The sequence below is a fragment of the Arvicola amphibius genome, chromosome 15, assembly GCF_903992535.2.
Source record: "Arvicola amphibius chromosome 15, mArvAmp1.2, whole genome shotgun sequence".
NCBI lineage: Eukaryota > Metazoa > Chordata > Mammalia > Rodentia > Cricetidae > Arvicola > Arvicola amphibius.
Window position 1 is genome coordinate 50661582 of NC_052061.1, and position 17222 is coordinate 50678803.

General features: G+C 47.9%; 2 protein-coding genes across 9 annotated transcripts in view; one reads left to right on the forward strand and one right to left on the reverse strand.

Moving 5' to 3' along the window:
* Ttc13 (tetratricopeptide repeat domain 13) overlaps positions 1 to 4279 on the reverse strand; it is a 59885-nt gene extending 55606 nt beyond the window's left edge. For all 7 annotated transcript variants that reach the window (XM_038312580.1, XM_038312579.1, XM_038312578.1 and 4 more), the window contains exon 1: positions 4035 to 4279. In XM_038312580.1, coding sequence (XP_038168508.1) covers positions 4035 to 4263 — 229 coding nt within the window. In that variant the 5' untranslated portion in view covers positions 4264 to 4279. The remainder of the gene's footprint in view (positions 1 to 4034) is intronic.
* A 198-nt stretch (positions 4280 to 4477) lies between these two features.
* On the forward strand, positions 4478 to 16091 carry Arv1 (ARV1 homolog, fatty acid homeostasis modulator). 2 transcript variants are annotated; one of them, XM_038313091.1, is made up of 6 exons: positions 4478 to 4644; positions 7214 to 7333; positions 9554 to 9707; positions 12879 to 13103; positions 13871 to 14015; positions 15732 to 15868. In XM_038313091.1, exons 1-5 carry the CDS (start codon positions 4486 to 4488, stop codon positions 14011 to 14013), a joined length of 801 nt encoding a protein of 266 aa, XP_038169019.1. In that variant the 5' UTR covers positions 4478 to 4485; the 3' UTR covers positions 14014 to 14015; positions 15732 to 15868. The 2 variants fall into 2 exon arrangements, with proteins under 2 accessions (XP_038169019.1, XP_038169018.1); XM_038313090.1 differs by lacking the exon at positions 13871 to 14015 and having other exon boundaries at positions 15732 to 16091.
* The last annotated feature ends 1131 nt before the right edge of the window (positions 16092 to 17222 follow it).

A 17222-nucleotide genomic window follows, 5' to 3' on the forward strand; every position in this document is an offset into this window, starting at 1 on the left:
TCAACGGGGATTATGCTAAAGTCACCAAACCATCAGATGGAGGTACCTCTTTGAAATCAGACATCAAGTACTAGAAACAACCAGTCTGTCACTTAAAAACTTCACATAAGGGCTGAGAAGTGGCTCAGCTGGTAAAGCACTTGCCAGCACAAAGCCCACCACTGCAAAACAAAACAAAACAAACACATACAACAACAACAAAAAAAAACCCAAAGATGTGGTGGCACATAGCTGTAATCCTAGCATTTTGGGAAGCAGAGGTGGAAGGATCAGGAGTTCAAAGTCATACTCTGCCATCCAGAGAGCTGAAGACCAGCTTGGGATATGTGACATGCTGTCTCAAAAGAAAAGGGGTATGTGGGGGGGGGGGGTGCCCTCACCATAGCTCATCAGTCCACTTACTGCAAAGAGAGGAAACCAAGAGCATTCTGGAAATTACTAGAAATGCATGTGGGTTACTAAAATGTAGCTTCGGGTGGCTATAAAGAACTCAGAGGTCATTAGCACTAACCAATGCTTCATTTGAGTGACACACAAGAGAGGCTTGTGGGAAAAGCAGAAAACCTGAATTCTTCAGTCACTGGGCAAGTGTTAACTGAGAGAACCTAATTTACTGGACCCATCCAACAGAGGAGTCAGGTGGAGCCATATGTAGGTTCTACTCAAGGTTACCCCCTCCAGAGCTTGCTGTCAGCACCAGATCCTGCCTGCCTGCCCGCACAACAGCACCTACGTGGGACCCCACTCCCTCCCACCGCTCAGCTTCGTTCCTCCAGGCAGGTGTCTCTGGGTCTACACTCCCTGTACCAAATCAACTCCCCACAAGGGACTCGGTCAGGTTGTTAAGGCACAGCACGTTCAGCAATGCCTGGTATACACACAGTCTTCCGGTGGATCAGTGAAGCATTCCAACACACAGGCAAAATCTGAAATCCTAGGTGTTTTTTTAAAATACAGGTTTCAAACTGGGCGATGGTGGCATAAGCCTTTAATCCCAGCACTTGGGAGGCAGGGGCAGGCAGATCTCTGAGTTCGAGGCCAGTCTGGTCTACAGAGTGAGTTCCTGAACAGCCAGGGCCATATAGAGAAACCCTGTTTCAAAAAACACAACTTTCAAAAAAAAAAAAAACCAAAAAACAAAAAACACAACTTTCAACAAGCTGAAGGTATATGACTTATTAACGCTTGTAGAAATTATACTAATATGTAAGAAACTACTGAATCTATATTCAAAAATCAAATTAATACCAAATCTGGGCTCTACTCCTTGCAGGGTAACCTTGCTTGGGTTTTTCGGCCTCAGTTTCCTCTTGGGTAAAAGAGCAATAAACACTACTTAGTGCAGTGCCAACCAAAGGCACAGAATGCTCTGTATTATGTAACACGAGCAGGGAAGAGACTTGGGGAAAGGCTTCATTCAGTATTACCTCCCACAACTATAAATTAAAAATAGGGCCATAGGAATAAGAAAAAATTTTAACTTTTTATTTATTTATTATTTTCTGAGACAGGATTTCTCTGTGGAATAGTGCTATTGTCCTGGAACTATGTAGCCCAGGCTGTCCTTAAACTCACAGAAATCCACCTGTCTCTGCCTCCTGAGTGCTGGGATTAAAGGCATAAGCCACCAACTTCCGGCTTAACTTTTATTTTAAAAATAAAATGTTCAGGTTTGATGGCTCATGCTTTTATTCTCAGCATGGACAGTCACAAAACGCAAGGACAGTCTGAGCCACACGCTGAATTCCAACCCAGGCTAGCTTAAATTAGTGTACCAAGTCACATGCAAAACAAAGCAGAAAAAATAAACAAAAAGCAGAAGCAAATAATATACCAGATGGTTTCTTCTCTTTTGAAAGAGTAAGATTATTTTCTCAGGGCTGAAGATGGCCCACTGGTTAAGATCCACGTTTGGTTCCCAGCTCTCACAACCACCTGTAACTCCAGCTTCAAGGGATTTGGTGCCCCCTTCTGACCTCAGTGAATATCCATCCACAGATACCACCCCCACCCCAACAAAGACATAAAGACATACATTTTTTGATGTTATTTTTTCATGGGAAAATAAGATCATAAATATTAAAAATTATTTTCAGTAAGAAACATAAAAATGTACCGGAAGCCAAAATATCACTATAAGCTGGGAAACACGTGAACGCAGGGCAGAGACACATAGCGTGCTTGTAGGTCTGAGGGTGCAGGGATTCCCTGGGCCCAGGTAGGCCAGCCAATGGCTGACAGACACCTCCAGGCTACGAGGCTCACACTGGAGCCGCATGCACCTGCCACGGCTAGAGGCTCGGCCCTAAGAGGACAACGACGAGAACGGCTCACCAGCTGCAGACACAACCTGCAGCTGAGAGCAACTCCGAGGGACAGTCATACTGTCTAGACCCCAGGTCTAGAGTCTGGCTTGATGTGGCAGGCAGTAAGTGATCACGGTAAGAGCAAAAATGCCCTCATGGTGAGGTCAGACCTGAAGGATTTCAGAGACCTGATCAGTTTGGACATCATTAAGAGTAGGTCATTGCGTAGGTCGTTGCGTTGGTGGTACTGGAGTAGGCTATGACAGGCTTAGTTGCTTGTTCTTTTTTTTTAATAATTATTTATTTATTATGTATACAGTGTTCTGCCTGCATGTATGCCTGTACGTCAGAAGAGGGCACCAGATCTCATTACAGATGGTTGTGAGCCACCATGTGGTTGCTGGGAATTGAACTCAGGACTTCTGGAAGAGCAGCCAGAGCTGTTAACCTCTGAGCCATCTCTGCAGCCCTAGTTGCTTGTTCTGAATTTGTCCCGAGTCTACGACAGGTACCTAAGGAGACAACACAGGGTTCAATTTCCATATTATTGTACAGGATCAAGAGAAACAGATTAAGAGACATTTCCTACAACCACTTGGCAGTTAAGACAAAAACCTGTCTGCAAAGTTGAGCATGGTAGCTCACACTTGTGATCCCTGCATTTGCAGGGATAAAGCAGAAGGATCATAGTAAATGTAAGTCCAAAGCCAGCCTGAGCTACAGAGAGACCCTTTCTCAAAAACAGAAAATGCAAAGCAACAACTGCCTGCAGCAGTATTCTTTATTCTTCTACAGCCAAGACTTTGGAACTAGTTTCTATCTTGTCTCAGTTTTCCCTTCTGAGATAAGGAGCTGCCATCCAATAGGGTGACTACTGCTTTTATGGTAAATTAACCCACCAAACTAACAAGGCGAAATGAGGAAAATAAAACCTCACATTCAAGTAAACAGGATCTCCGATTTACAGACAAATTCGCAGAGCGGTAACTCCTTTGCTCAGACTCAGAGGTGACATTTACCACGGCCATTCGTTTCACTAATTTCACACCAACCATGCTGTTGGCAGACCACAAAAAAAAGTCACAATAAGTCACTGTCGGTAACTGAAACTTTATCCAAGCCAGATGGTGGTTAAAGAAAATCAGATTGGGCTCATCTTGAGATTTCATCTCAGCTAAGACATTGGGTAGTGACTGGGCAGGCAAAAGGTGCTGACCAGAGGGGAGTCTTAAAATCCAGATGCTAGTAAGTAATGCACAGAGGGGAAGGGATGGTGAGGAGGGTACTGATGGGTTAAAAAAAAATGCCCACTGTACAACTCAAGACGGAAAACGAGTATGTGTATTTTGCCCAGCGTTGTCTTCCATGACTTATTCTACAGGTCTATAGCGCTTTACTTCAATGAATGAGCCTGAGTGGCTGCAAAGAACGCAGGATCCAGATCTGAGGCGCCACCCTCGGAGGTACATCTGAGGGGCACAGGTCAGTGCTGATGTCACCCTGCAGATCCAACTGGCTTGTATCTCTCAGGATTGGATTCCCGGGGTGAGGACTGAGCCCAAGACACCCACCCAGGCAGGCAGAAAGGAAGTCGGACTTCCTGGCCCATGCCAGCACGGCTCCGCGTCCCCATCGCCCGCCTGAGCCCATCCCCGCTCTCTCCACCTCCCAGGTGCTTCCACGCTGGGCAGGGGCGGCCGCATGGAGAGGGCAGCCCGGCCCACTCACCGCACTCCGGGTACTGGTCCGCCCAGTCCCCCGACTGCGGGCAGCCGCCGCCCGCCGGGGCCTCCTGCTGCTGCCGGTGCTGAAGCTCCTGCTTCAGCAAGGACAGCGGAGAATAGTGCTCGGTGGCCCGCGCGCAGGCCAGCGCCCCCAGCAGCAACAGCAGCAGCCAAAGCACCAGCCCGGGGCCCGAGCTGCCCCAGCAGCCGCAGCCGCGGCCGGCAGGTGCCATCTTCCTGCACGGCGCAGGCGCGGCCGCGCTCTGCCAGCCGCGGGCAGGTGGGCGCGGCGCGCGACCGCAGTACCCCCCGGGAGTCGTAGTCCGCGTCCTCTCAGCCTCATGTGCGCAGCCAGCATCCGGACTACAAGTCCCAGGAAGCCCCTGCGCGCGCCTTTCCAGGTCTAGTGAAGGTGACTTCCGCCAGAGCCCGGAAGTAGAGGCTGTATTGGAGGCATGGGGACGGGCGGGCGCAGGGGGACGCGGTCCGGGAAGGGCACCGAGAGCGCGGCGATGGCTGCCTCCCCTTGCCTGTACCGTTGTATCGAGTGCAACCGGGAGGCCCGGGAGCTGTACCGGGACTACAGCCACGGCGTACTCAAGATAACCATCTGTGTGAGCGCGCCGGGGGCGGGGCGCGGCCAGGGAAGCGAACCCTAACGCCCGGTGGTTGGGGGCGAGGCGCGTATGATGGTGGGAAAGAGAAAGCAGGGGGTTCACGAGGACATTAGCTAGACTTATGACCCCCGGGAGTGCTGACGCATTTCTGTGACTCCAGCATTCCGCTCGCATGCCTGGCAGGAGGTAGTTCACGAACTCGACGCCAGCCTGGGTTACCTAGGGAGACCCTGTCTCAAACGAATGAATGAGTGGAGAGAAATGTGATTCCCTAAGGAAGTAGGCCCTGTAGCGGGAAGCGTGTCATTCTCATGTTGAGCCCGAGGAGGTGGAACCAGTGTTTCAGGACTGGTGCTCTAGAGATTTCTTCTGTGTCTTCTCAGGGTACTTGTCAATGAAATAGTAAATGTACTGAATGGAACAATTAACCAAAATAGAAAGCATTCCCTACAGCCAGGGATGTTGCTCAGTTGGTAGGGTGCTTGCTTGGCCCAAGTGTGTGAAATCTTAGATTACAGGTCCACTACATGAACCCATGTATGCATGAGGGTGCAAACCTGTAATCCCTGCATTTGGGAGGTGGAGGCAGAAGGACCAGAAGTTCAAAGCTGTTTGTGGGTGTGTGGGTGTGTTGGGAGCTGAACCCAAGGTCCCTGCCAGAACAGCACAACAAGTGTTCCTAACCACTGGGCCATTTCTCCTGTCCCCTGCTCAATGATTTTGAGGACAGTCTGGCTTAGAGACCCTACCTCAAGTTTTTCTGTTTTTTACTGAAAGTAGTAAACTTCCAGATAGCTGTTCTGCTCTGTGTGTGTGTGTGTGTGTGTGTGTGTGTGTGTGTGGTGTGTTTCTTCTTCCTGTTCAAACCGAAGGCAAGAGTAGAGGGGGCGCTGAGGGGAAGGCAAGCAGTCCCACTGATTGAGATCAGCTGACTGAAGTGAGGTCCCTATCTGTGGGGTGCTGTGGAAGGAGGCTGGACAGCACACATCATGCCACGTGGTACTAGAAGTAACCTCTTTGGTTTCAGGTCATCAGCATCCTTCAGATGGCATGGTGGCTTGCTTTCTTCCCCATCCAACCCTGAGGGGAGAGAATAGTGAGGCCAGGAAATTAACTTCTTGGGGCCCATGAAGCTCTGAGACAGAGAGAGTGCTCTTGTGATCTTCTAACATCACTGCATGGGCATGAGCCTAGTAAAGGATACCGAAGGAATAGGAGCTGTGTGTCCGGCTTTCCCCTCCTGCTTCCAAAATTTATCTGCCTCCTAGTCTAAGTTTGGGGTGCTTTCTGAAAGTGGGATTTAGATAGCTTTTGAAAGACAGAGAAAGGGACTTACCACCTTAACAGTTTTTTTAAACAATAATGTTGCATCTCTGGGTTTGAGCCTCATGTGAGGGGAGGAGACAGGCAAAGGAAGGGGGATCTGGGAAAGAGCTTTTGTCCTGAATTTGTGGTTAATCTTTAACTCAGTCTTTGCTCAGGTAATCTGAAAAAACATGAACCTCTGTGCCTCCATTTTGACAGATAGATTGACATTTGAGGGAGTAGAACAACTACTGTTTGACCCGGTAGCTGGGAAAACATGTTATTTCTTACAATGGCGTGAGTGAAGTGGAGAATCTGTTTTATTGTGTTGAAGTACAGGGTGACAGCTCTCCAATGCACTTCGCTTTCCTTCTAGGTTTTGATGTAACTAAAAGGTGATCCTGGTATATCTGTGTGCCTGTTATTCTTATTTCAGTTTCTCTCTTGTCCTGTCAGCCTTTCAGAATGTCCTCTTTAGAAGCTGACGGAGTCTTGATTGTGTGACACAGACCCAGGCTGTACAACCCGAATTCATGCATAGCACAGCTCTGTGCTAGGAGAGAGAGAAAGGTGTGTGTGTGTGTGTGTGTGTGTGTGTGTGTGTGTGTGTGTGTGTGTTTTCCAAGTTCTTGATCTCATTGGAGAAAATTCCAGGCTTTGGGTCGCAGACATTGTACCCTGATCTTGATCCAGCTGTGGCTCAGAAGCTAGAGATAGGAACTTTGTTGAACACCTTCCTCCAAATCCTGAGCCACAGTCTATACCACAGCCTGTCAGCCAGTGTGTTAGTAATTTGCTTTTTACAAAATCATACAAACCAAAAGTGGAATTGAAAGGATCTTCTAAAATACTTTGTGCCTGCCGTGTGTCTTTAAATCAAATTCTTTTCTGATTTTTTTTTTTCTGTTTTGTTTTGGTTTTGAGGCAGGATCTCCCTAGTCAGTGCATGCTGACCTCAGACTCAGGCTCCTCCTGCCTCTATGTCCCTAATGCTGGGGTTACAGCTACGTGTTACCACAGCTGGCTTTCTTTTTGGATTCTTGAATATAAATTTAAAATATTACTATTTTAGCTAAAAGCTAATATTTTGTCATCGTGAAGCCACTTCTTACATGGGTGAGCATTTTTAAACTGAGGATTTTAAATAGATGCTTATACGTCTTGTCACTGAGAAAGTCGGAAACAGACTCCAATATTTAAGTCCTTTAAAATTTCAGAATGTATTAATTTACTTGCTCTAATATTACTTTTTTTTTTTCAGAAATCTTGCCAGAAGCCAGTAGACAAATACATTGAGTATGATCCTGTTATTATCTTGATTAATGCCATTTTGTGCAAAGCTCAGGCCTATAGGCATATTCTTTTCAACACTAAAATAAATGTAAGTTGTGGTAGTTTAAATTTTTATTAGCATTCAGTCTATCCCAGTTATTGCATGGAATATACTTAAGACAGATTATTTGTTGTTAATCTAAAATTCAAATTTAACTGGGCATATGTTCTTATTTGCTTAATGTGACACCACTAGGTTTGAGACAGCACAGTAGTCTGCTCCTCAAATAATCAGGGTCTTTAAAAAAAGGTATTTATTTATATGGGATGAACGCTCTCGCTGCATTACACCTGCAGGCCAGAAAAGGGCATCAGATCCTTCTACTGATGGCTGGGAGCCACCCTGTGGGTGCTGGGAACTGAACTCAGGACCTCTGGAAGAGCAGTCAGTGCTCTTAACCACTGAGCCATCTCTCCAGCCCAGTCAAGTCCTTTAAAGTGACCAGAGTGTTGATTTTGAAGCTTGCTTACACACTGAAAATTCCTGGGTGGGGTGCAGGAGACCTCCACAGGCCAGCTCAGCGTCATTGTGTTGTGTGATGTTTTTTTCTCTTTTGGCTCTTTCGTCTTTTGACTTTTTGGGGGGCCCACTACCCAGCTCCCAGATATATCACACATGGAGGCTTAGTTATGAATGCCCGGCCTTAGCTTGGCTTGTTTCTTGCCAGCTTTTCTTAAATTATTCCATCTTTCTTTGGCCTTGGGTCTTTTATCTTTCTCTATTCCTGTGTACCTTTTCTTTCCTTTTTACTTCATGTCTGACTGTAGTTGGGTGGCTGGCCTCCGAATTCCTCCTCCTTGCTCTCTAGTTGCCAGATCCCTTTCTCCCAAATTTCTCATATTCATCCTCTTTGCTTGCCAGCCCCTCCTATTCCTCTCTCCTACCTCACTATTGGCCAATCAGCTCTTTATTAGCCCATCAGGTGTTATAGACAGGCACAGTAACACAGCCTCACAGAGTTTTTTTTTTTTGGTTTTTTTTTTTTTTTTTGGTTTTTCGAGACAGGGTTTCTCTGTAGCTTTGGAGCCTGTCCTGGAACTAGCTCTTGTAGACCAGGATGGTCTCGAACTCACAGAGATCCGCCTGCCTCTGCCTCCCGAGTGCTGGGATTAAAGGCATGCGCCACCGCCGCCCGGCATCACAGAGTTAAACAAATGTAACAGAAACAAAAGTAACACACCTTGAAATAACACTCCCCAACATCTTTGTGGATGGTCTCCACCCCTTCCCAGATGCTTCCAGAGTGCATCCAGAGGACCTGTGTGCCAGCTGAGGAGCCTCAGGCCCTGGGACTTGTTAGCTCAGGTTCCCACGTGCTTTCTCGTACCCATGGTAACTTACTGGAGAAAGCTCAATTTGCAGGAAAGATCATCAGATTGAGAAAAGCCCATTCTTACCACGTAGTGTTTTCTAGTTCAGTAAAAATTTTAATATCAACTCATTTCTACCATATATATTTTTCTCTTTCATTGACCTAATACTCATTCAGCCCAAAAGCTTTTTTTTTTTAATTCCTGTTCAGACTAATAGTTTATATGGTGTTCTCAAATCTTTAGATTAGCTGGGCATGGTGATGCACACCTTTAATTCCAACACTCAAGATAGAGGCAGGTGGATTTGAGGCCATCCTGGTCTACACAGTGAGTTTCAAGACAGCCAGGACTACACAGAGAAACCTGTCTTGGAAAAACAAACAAACAAACAAAAAAAGCTTTTGATTAAATTGATTCTCTTGTAACTTTTCCACTGGTGTCAGCCACATATATGTTGTATTTGGCTATGTGCAGATGAGAGCTGACTGTTAAAAGCAGTAATCCCAAGCAGTAATCCCTATAGGAATGCACAAAGGGTCTCCCCAGGAATTCTGCAAAATACACCTATCCACTTCTTACTCCTAAAAAGCTGACCACAGACTGGGTCCTCTGATGGTCAAGTTTGGAATTCCTTGTGAGGTTCCAACAGACACTGCTAGTTAAGAACTTCTGACTTACATAACTAATGCAATTAACCAGTTAATAACACTGGGAAATCCACATGGGGCATTCTTGGTACAACTACTGAGTCGAGCGTGGCGCACATGTATAGTCTTAGTACTCGGAAGGCTGAGGCATGAGGGCTATCTGAAGTGTCAGACCAGCCTTGGCTACACAGCAAGACTAATCTCAGAAAGCAGAATAAGCCCTACAGCGGCTTACCTGCAGTGTGCCTGTTGGCGTGCAGTCAGCCGAACGCTTTCCCTGACCCGAGGACACTGTCTTTGACTGTCAGATCCATGGGAAACTCTGCATGTTTTGTTTGCTTTGTGAAGCACACCTGAGGTGGTGGCAGCTCCAAGACTCAAGCCAGAGCACAGCCCCTGATGACTTGATCCGCTATGCCAAGGAGTGGGATTTCTACAGGATGTTTGTGATCGCTGCTTTCGGTAAGCGAGTGCTAACCAGCAGCTCACTGCTCTGAGTGAAGCTAAGACACACGGTAAGACAGTTAGTGCAGGACTGGAGACCACATCTTCAGCTCTGACTGACCTCCTCGGGGAATCTGAATCACCTGCTTTCTTTGTCTTAAAAATTTGGTAGAGAGATAATAACAGTGTGCTGATCAGACATTTTGTAAAATACTCTAAGCCGTTTTTAAGTTCTTGAAGATTGCTCAGGCCCTCTCACTGAGGACATTAATAACTGCCTGCTGTTTCCCAGTGCATCAGACTAACTGCTTCAGGCAGATGTCTGGCAGTAAGTTTGCCGCTTGTGGGACTACATCCAAGGAATCGAACAACCCCCAAACTTACCTGTGTGTGGGAAGTGTCTCTAATTGAAATTGAAATCCTGGCTTTCTCACCAGGGTCCAAATTACACTGAGTTCTTGTCTGTGAGAACATTTTAGTTTTCATCCTTCTCTGCCTCAGAGGCCTCTGGCTTAAGCCAGGCTATGGCAGGCACCTGTGCTCCCAGCTACTCTGGGGGCTAAGGCAGAAGAGTTGCTGGAATCCAGAAGCTTTGAGGCCAGTCTGGGCAACACAGTAAGACTCCATCTCAAAAATAAATTCAAAATAGCCCTTCAGCTGATCACAAGGCACTGTTTCAGGAAGTCTCTGAGTGTGGTGCCTTCCACATCTTATCCTAGACCATCCGCCCTCTTTGTCCTCTCTGTCTGCCATCATCCCTGCCCTCCCTTGGATCTCGTGGATCTGCTCAGAACTCCCAGGTGTCCACGTCTGACCTAGACCTTTCTCCTGACCTCTGGACCCTGTGTGTACCTGCTTCTTATCAGCCCTGCTGGACAGCTAGTAAGTTGCTGTCTCTAAGCCTGGTCTTGCTCTGCCTCTGCCCACAGCCTCGTACTGCAGGTTGTCAAGATCAAAGGCTTTGGGGTCCAGCTGAAACCTCTTTCTTTGGAACTCTGTTTAGTTGTTGAAAGCCTCATTTATTCTACCTTCAGAGTAGTTCTACACCTGCTTCCCATTGCCTCCAGATCCGGCTGGGACTTTCTACAAGTTAGAATTACATGGCTCAGACCTAATGCTATACCGCAAGGTCTCTTCATACAAAATGTTCCCTTTCTGATAAGCGTAGGGCCCACATATGTAGCTCTTCCCTGCTTTCTGTATACTGGCAGTCTTTGCAGTCAGACCAGCCCCTTCCTCCCATGGATTTCACTGCACCTTCTGCCACCACTCCAGCCCACTCTAACCCAGCTGCTTTTGGCACATTCAGTGAGCCTCCAGCGCTTGTCCACGATGTCCCCATGTCTGACTTCCTCATATCTCTGGGGTCTTGGCTTCAATCTCATCTTGATGACACTTATCCTGATAACACTTCTCCCTGATAGCCCTGTTTACTACTGTGCTGTGCTGTGCCTCTCTCGGGGTGCACACTATCTCACCTAACACAAGTGCTGTGGTTATTATTAACTTCTTACTGATTTGCCTTCGCCTACTTACATTACACCCAGTGAGTGTTTGGCCTGTCATGACTGCTCGGTAGACATTTGTCTGAGTAGCTAAATGAAGGATTCCATACAGATGGGTGTACAGTCCAGCCTGAGCACGTGCCTCGGTTAGACTGGGGTCACTCACTCACTGTCCAGCATCGCTGCCTTCTGTAAGAACCGTTCTGTGTGCATGAAGTGGACTGGAGGGCATCAGTGGAAAACCAAACACTGATGTTCTTTCCTTTGCGGGTTAGAATCCAGGGTGGGTTGTGGTTTCTTTACTTGGATTTATGACTGTTTTAATAATCTAATACATATTTAGTCTGTAATTAAGATATAATTTGGATTCCATTGCAACTTTAAAAGTTAATGTGAAAGCTGGGCGGTGGTGGAGCACGCCGTGAGGCAGAGGCAGGTGGATCTCTGTGAGTTTGGGGCCAACCTGGTCTACAGAGCGAGTTTCAGGATAGCCAGGAATGTTTCACAGAGAAACCCTGTCTTCAAAAAACCCGAAAACTTATGTTTATTGTCTGTTGAATTAAAACTTGAAAGATACAGAATTTATTGCCATGTATATCTTACAGATAGTAATACTGAAAAAATACTCAAGGGGACTGGAGAGAGAGCTCGGTGGCTCAGAGCAGGTCTGGCAGAGGACCGGAGTTTGGTTCCCAGCACCCATACAGGATGTCTCACAACTACCTGTAACCCCAACTTCAGGGGATCAAATGCCCTCTTGTGGCCTCCACAGACACTGGCACTCATATATATACCCTCACATAGACACGACAGATAATTAAAAGTAAAATAAACCTTAGAAAAGAAAGCTCAAGCATTTCACCCAACCCAAGAGTAAAACACAACATGATTCCTTCCTAAAGAAGGCTTTAAAGGGAAGCCTTCTCGGGGCTGCTGGCTCACATCTGGATCCCAGAACTGTTTTGGTTTTGTTTGTTGTTTTGGTTTTTTGTTGTTGTCGTTGTTGTTAATATTTATTTATTTATTTAGTATGCAATATTCTGTCTGCGTGTATCCCTGAAGGCCAGAAGAGGGCACCAGACCTCACCACACATGGTTGTGAGCCACTGTGTGGTTGCTGCGAATTGAACTCAGGACCTTTGGAAGAGCAGGCAATGCTCTTAACCTCTGAGCCATCTCTCCAGCCCCCTTGTTTTGTTTTTTGAGAGAGGGTTTCTCTGTATAGTCCTGGATGTCCTGGAACTCGCTCTGTAGACCAGGCTGGCCTCTCACAGAGGTTCGTCTGCCTCTGCCTCCTGAGTGCTGAGATTAAAGGTGTGTGCCACTACCGCCTGGCTGATCCCAGAACTTAGAGGTGCAGTAAGGTCAGAAGTTTTGAGACCAACTGGGGGAGCGGGGGGGGGGGGGACACTGTAGCAAGGCACCAGTGCCCACCCCCAGCCTAAAGAGAAAAAAGGAAACTAAAACCTATTGAAATGTATTTCTTAAATGATGCCAGCAGGATTTAACACAAAGCCTCTGTGTGTGTGTGTGTATGTGTGCTTGCGTGTGTGTGTATGTGTGTGTGCATATGTAAGAAAATGATATTATGAAGGTGTGTCTGCTGAGTTGGAAATAGGGTTTCTTTGTTTTTCAGGGGTTAGAATGGGTGGGACATCTCTATTTTCCTCATTTTGCTCCATAGAACAAGCTGCCTTTTTTGCTGGCATTTTTGCTTTCCTGTGGGTAGAGCAACCCATGACAGCAAAAAAGAAACCCAACTTCGTTCTGCTCCTGAAAGCACTGCTGTTGTCCAGCTATGGGAAGCTCCTGCTCATCCCGGCCGTCATCTGGGAACATGACTACACCCCCTTGTGCCTCAAGCTCATCAAAGTGTTTGTCCTGACATCGAATTTCCAGGCCATCAGAGGTGAGTGTGCCTTTTCGTTAGACATGTCGGCTTCTAGCCCCGGGGCGTCAGAGTTTCAGAACATGAGCTCTCCACAGACCCGTGTTGGTCCTGAGGACACACAGCAGACACTTGGGTCATCCAGTTCAGCCTTATGGTGCTGCATGTTCAGAGCACATTCACCCACACCGTCCCTCCCGTGGGCCAGGCATCAGCCTTTTGTTACCTCCACTTGAATTGCTGTAAGGGGTTGTGAGGAGTACATGCCTGCACACAGTTACAAGACTGAGCAGACGTCTGGCCAAGAGAAAATGTCGGGTGCCTGCCTCCCATGCGAAGACAGTTCCCGCCTGCAGAGTCTTCCCTTTTAGGCACTGTGAAAAGCACTGCTGTGAACTGCAGTCTCTGTGCTGCTCTCCCGCTCTGTGGCTCTGCAAGTGGGGCTTCCTTTCTGTCAGTTTCTTCAGACCTCAAGTTGGATGGTGGTGGTTGTTTTGAGACGGTCTCCCTGTGTAGACCCGGCTGCCCTTAAACTCAGTGCAGTCCACCTATATGAGCCTTCTAAGTGTTGGGATTACAGTCAGGCACCACCACACCTAGATTTATTCTCTTATTTCATGGGCTTCTGCTTCTGCTTGAGAAGAGCTTGATGCTGGTGTTAGAAGCAGAGACTTCGTTTCAGGACCTGTAGGGCAGTGTGGGTTCCTCAGCTCAGCACCATGCAGCACACAGACCCTGCTGTCATGTCTCGGGAGTTCCTAGGACACCTTGCTGCCTTTGTTTCCTAGTGACTCTGAACACCAGCCGCAGGCTGTCCCTGCTGGCCGTGCTGAGTGGCTTGTTGCTAGAGAGCGCCATGGTCTGCTTCTTCCAGCGGATGGAGTGGGATGTGGGCAGCGACTGTGCAGTCTACAAGTCTCAGGACTTCTGAAGGTACTGGAAACAGCTGGTGTGTCTCTTAGTTAGCATAGCTACTTACTCCACAGGAGGCACCGTCAACAAACCAAATAAATGGGTCCACCCGAGTCTAATTCCGGGAATCGGGATCACTGATAGGAACATGTCAATTTCCTAGGCATCTGTACCACCAGGAAAGTCTCCTCAGTGTCTGTTAACTGCTGGTGCATCCTGGCGAGGGATGGGGCCGTGTGAACCTCTCCCCATGACTGAGTATAGCCTTATCTCACATGCATAGCTGCTGAGAGTTGAGGACACGGCAGTGTCACGCCTGGAGGTCAGCATCCCACAAAAGTCCTGGCAGACATGGTCATTTTCCTCTAGTTAGCAGAGCGGTGTGGCTGAGCCGGTGCTGCCTATGGCCTCTTCCCTCGCATCCCTCTGCTCCAGGCTTTTTCTCCAGCATTGGGTGGCTGGGCCCGTGTTCTTCTCTTGACTCTGTCCATCCAGGGATAGCTGGCTGCTGCCTTGTCTAGCTGCTCCTCTCCTTCCGTCCCCTAACTCCTGTCTCCCAGTCTCTTCCCTTCCAGATTCCCTTTACTCTGACTGTCCTGCAACTCTCAACCACATGTGAACCCTGAAGGAAGCTGCTGAGTGGTTCTCTGCCAAGCCCTCGAAATACTTATGTTTCCTGCCTTCCACCCTGCCTGCTGGCCCTGTGTCTACACAAGGTTCAAGATTCTTGAATGAATGGTCTCCACTGGTCATGTGATCTCAGCAGGACCCAGTGGCCTCTGAGAACTATCCAGTCTAAGGACCTGAACCCTCCCCACTTCTCAGCCACACTGCCTCCCTGTGTTGAGAGTGCAGTAGCTATAGGTTCCTTCAGCTTTTCATTGCAAAGCCCTCTTCTGTCATCCATGGTATTCCTTCCTTGTCTTGTTTTCTGCTGCGTGCAGCTCCCTTTGGGACTGCTTCTGACCTGTGGGCCCCATTCCTCCACTTGAGGAAGCAGGATCCTAGATTGAAGAAATACAGGACCCATAGCAGGGAAGGGAGGCCACACTCCTGCTCATTCCTTCTTCGGTCCATGTCACCTTGCACGTGGAGCTCTCAGCCCCTCACAAGCCCTGTGGTACAGCCCCTGCCTCCTGCTGTGCTTTGAGCCAGTTCATCTTTCTTCCTTTTGGGTCTTGGAGGTGTTGCTTCTGTGCACGTGTGTATACAGCTCTATTCTGGACATTCTGCCTGAGCTGCAGCTTTCCCTGCCTCCCCTTTCCACACCTTGGGTCCACAGGAGCCACTGTATCTGTGTCCCCTCATGGTCTGCTTCTCAGACCTGCTCCCTGTGGGTACTGGAATTCTAGCCCTAGATCCCTCTGCTCTGCCCAGTGCTGGGCCGTCTGCCGCCTGACACTTGGTGCGTCCATCCCATGTGTCCACACTCCAGCTGCTACTGGTTTACCCTTCTGCAGAATGCCACCCAGGCCTGAGTTTCCTTGGTGCTTTTGTGCATCTGCTTGTCTGCTGTAGTTACAGGCAGGAAGTCAGCTCAGAACCTGTAGAGCCACTGCAGAGCAGTGGGCTGCTGTTTTAGCGTGCACTTTGTTCCGTCTGCATCTCCTTGAAATTTCGCTGGGAGAGACCCTGCTTTGGGCTCCCCGTGTCTTCCATGGCTCCCAGCAGCCCTGGAAGCAGGTCTTGTATGGTGATCAGAACAGGCCCTTCAAAGTCATTCTCTGTTGTCCACAGATTTACTCTTCACTCTGTGGGGACAGCTACCTCAGGAGAAGGCACGAGAGAAACCAAGGTCGCCTCTTTCTGTGAGTGGAGTGAAATCAAGCCTGGGGATTCCTGAACAAACTCAGACGCCCCCAGGAAGCTCTGAGCCACCTAGACTCCAGGCTAAGAGCCCTGCAGTGACACACGGGCAGGTCCCGTGGTTCCCAGTAAGGAACGGTTGCAGCTCGATTCCTTTGACATGTTTGTGTCCTTAAATCTAAGTATTACATTGCTGTCTTAAAAATTGTATTTTGTGTTCTTCTGACGGAAGCACTTTTCTCTTAAGTAGTCTTTCAAAATAAATCATTTTATACATTTCTGATTCAGTAACTACAGTTTTCATTTGAATTGCCTGAACCAGAAATAGCCGAGTATCTTAATTATTTCTCTAACGCTGTGATAGAACACCATGACTCGGGTACATTATAAAAGGAAATGTTTAATCCAGCTTACAGTTTCAGGGGCTTAGAGGCCATGATGGCGGAGGGAAGGAACAGCTGAGAGCTTACAACTTGATCCACAAGCAAGAGGCACATTGAGCACTGGGAATCACAGGAGTCTTGGGAACCTCAAAGTCCACCCCCAGTTACACACCCTTCTCCAACAAGGCCACACCTCTGAATTCTTAACAAATGGTTCAGCCAAATATATGGGCCTACTGCGTGGTGGCACACAACTTTAATCCCAGCACTCGGAAGCAGAGGCAGGTGGATGTCTGTGAGTTCAAGGCCAGCTTGGTCTACAAAGTGAGTTTCAGGACAGTCAGGACTGTTACACAGAGAAACATCTCAGAAAACCAAAATAGATGTATGGGATTGTGGGGACCATTCTCATTCCAACCATCAAAATCAGAAAAGCCCTGAATGGTACAATCTAGAGAAGTCATATCCCAGATGCTGCTGCTGGAAATGGCTGCAGCAGTAGCCCCGCCCCATCTATCTACCCTGTCTCCATACCAGTCTTCAAATGCCCGGGCTCAGCATATTCCCCTGCCTCTGTCTTCTGAGCACTAAGAGTAGTACTCAACTTTTTTTTTTGAGACAGGGTTTCTCTGTAGCTTTGGAGCCTGTCCTGGAACTAGCTCTTGTAGACCAGGCTGGTCTCGAACTCACAGAGATCCACCTGCCTCTGCCTCCCAAGTGCTGGGATTAAAGGCATGCGCTGCCACCACCCGGCAAGTAATACTCAGTTTAAAACAAGGAATTAGAGCCAGTGTGATGGTGCACAGTGTAATCCCCTCTACTCTAGGCTGAGGCAAGAGAGTAAGTTCCAGGCCAGTTTGGACGCCACAGTAAAGTCAGGGTCAGTTCGAGCAGCTTAGCAAGACCCTGCCTCAAAATAGAAAGGACTGGGATGTAGCTTAGTGCTAGACACTTGGCTTAGCATGTGTGAGATCCTGTGGTCAACCAAAGAGGTCAGCGCTGTCTGCTCAGTATTGTCCTGTTACTTAAGAACAAAAAA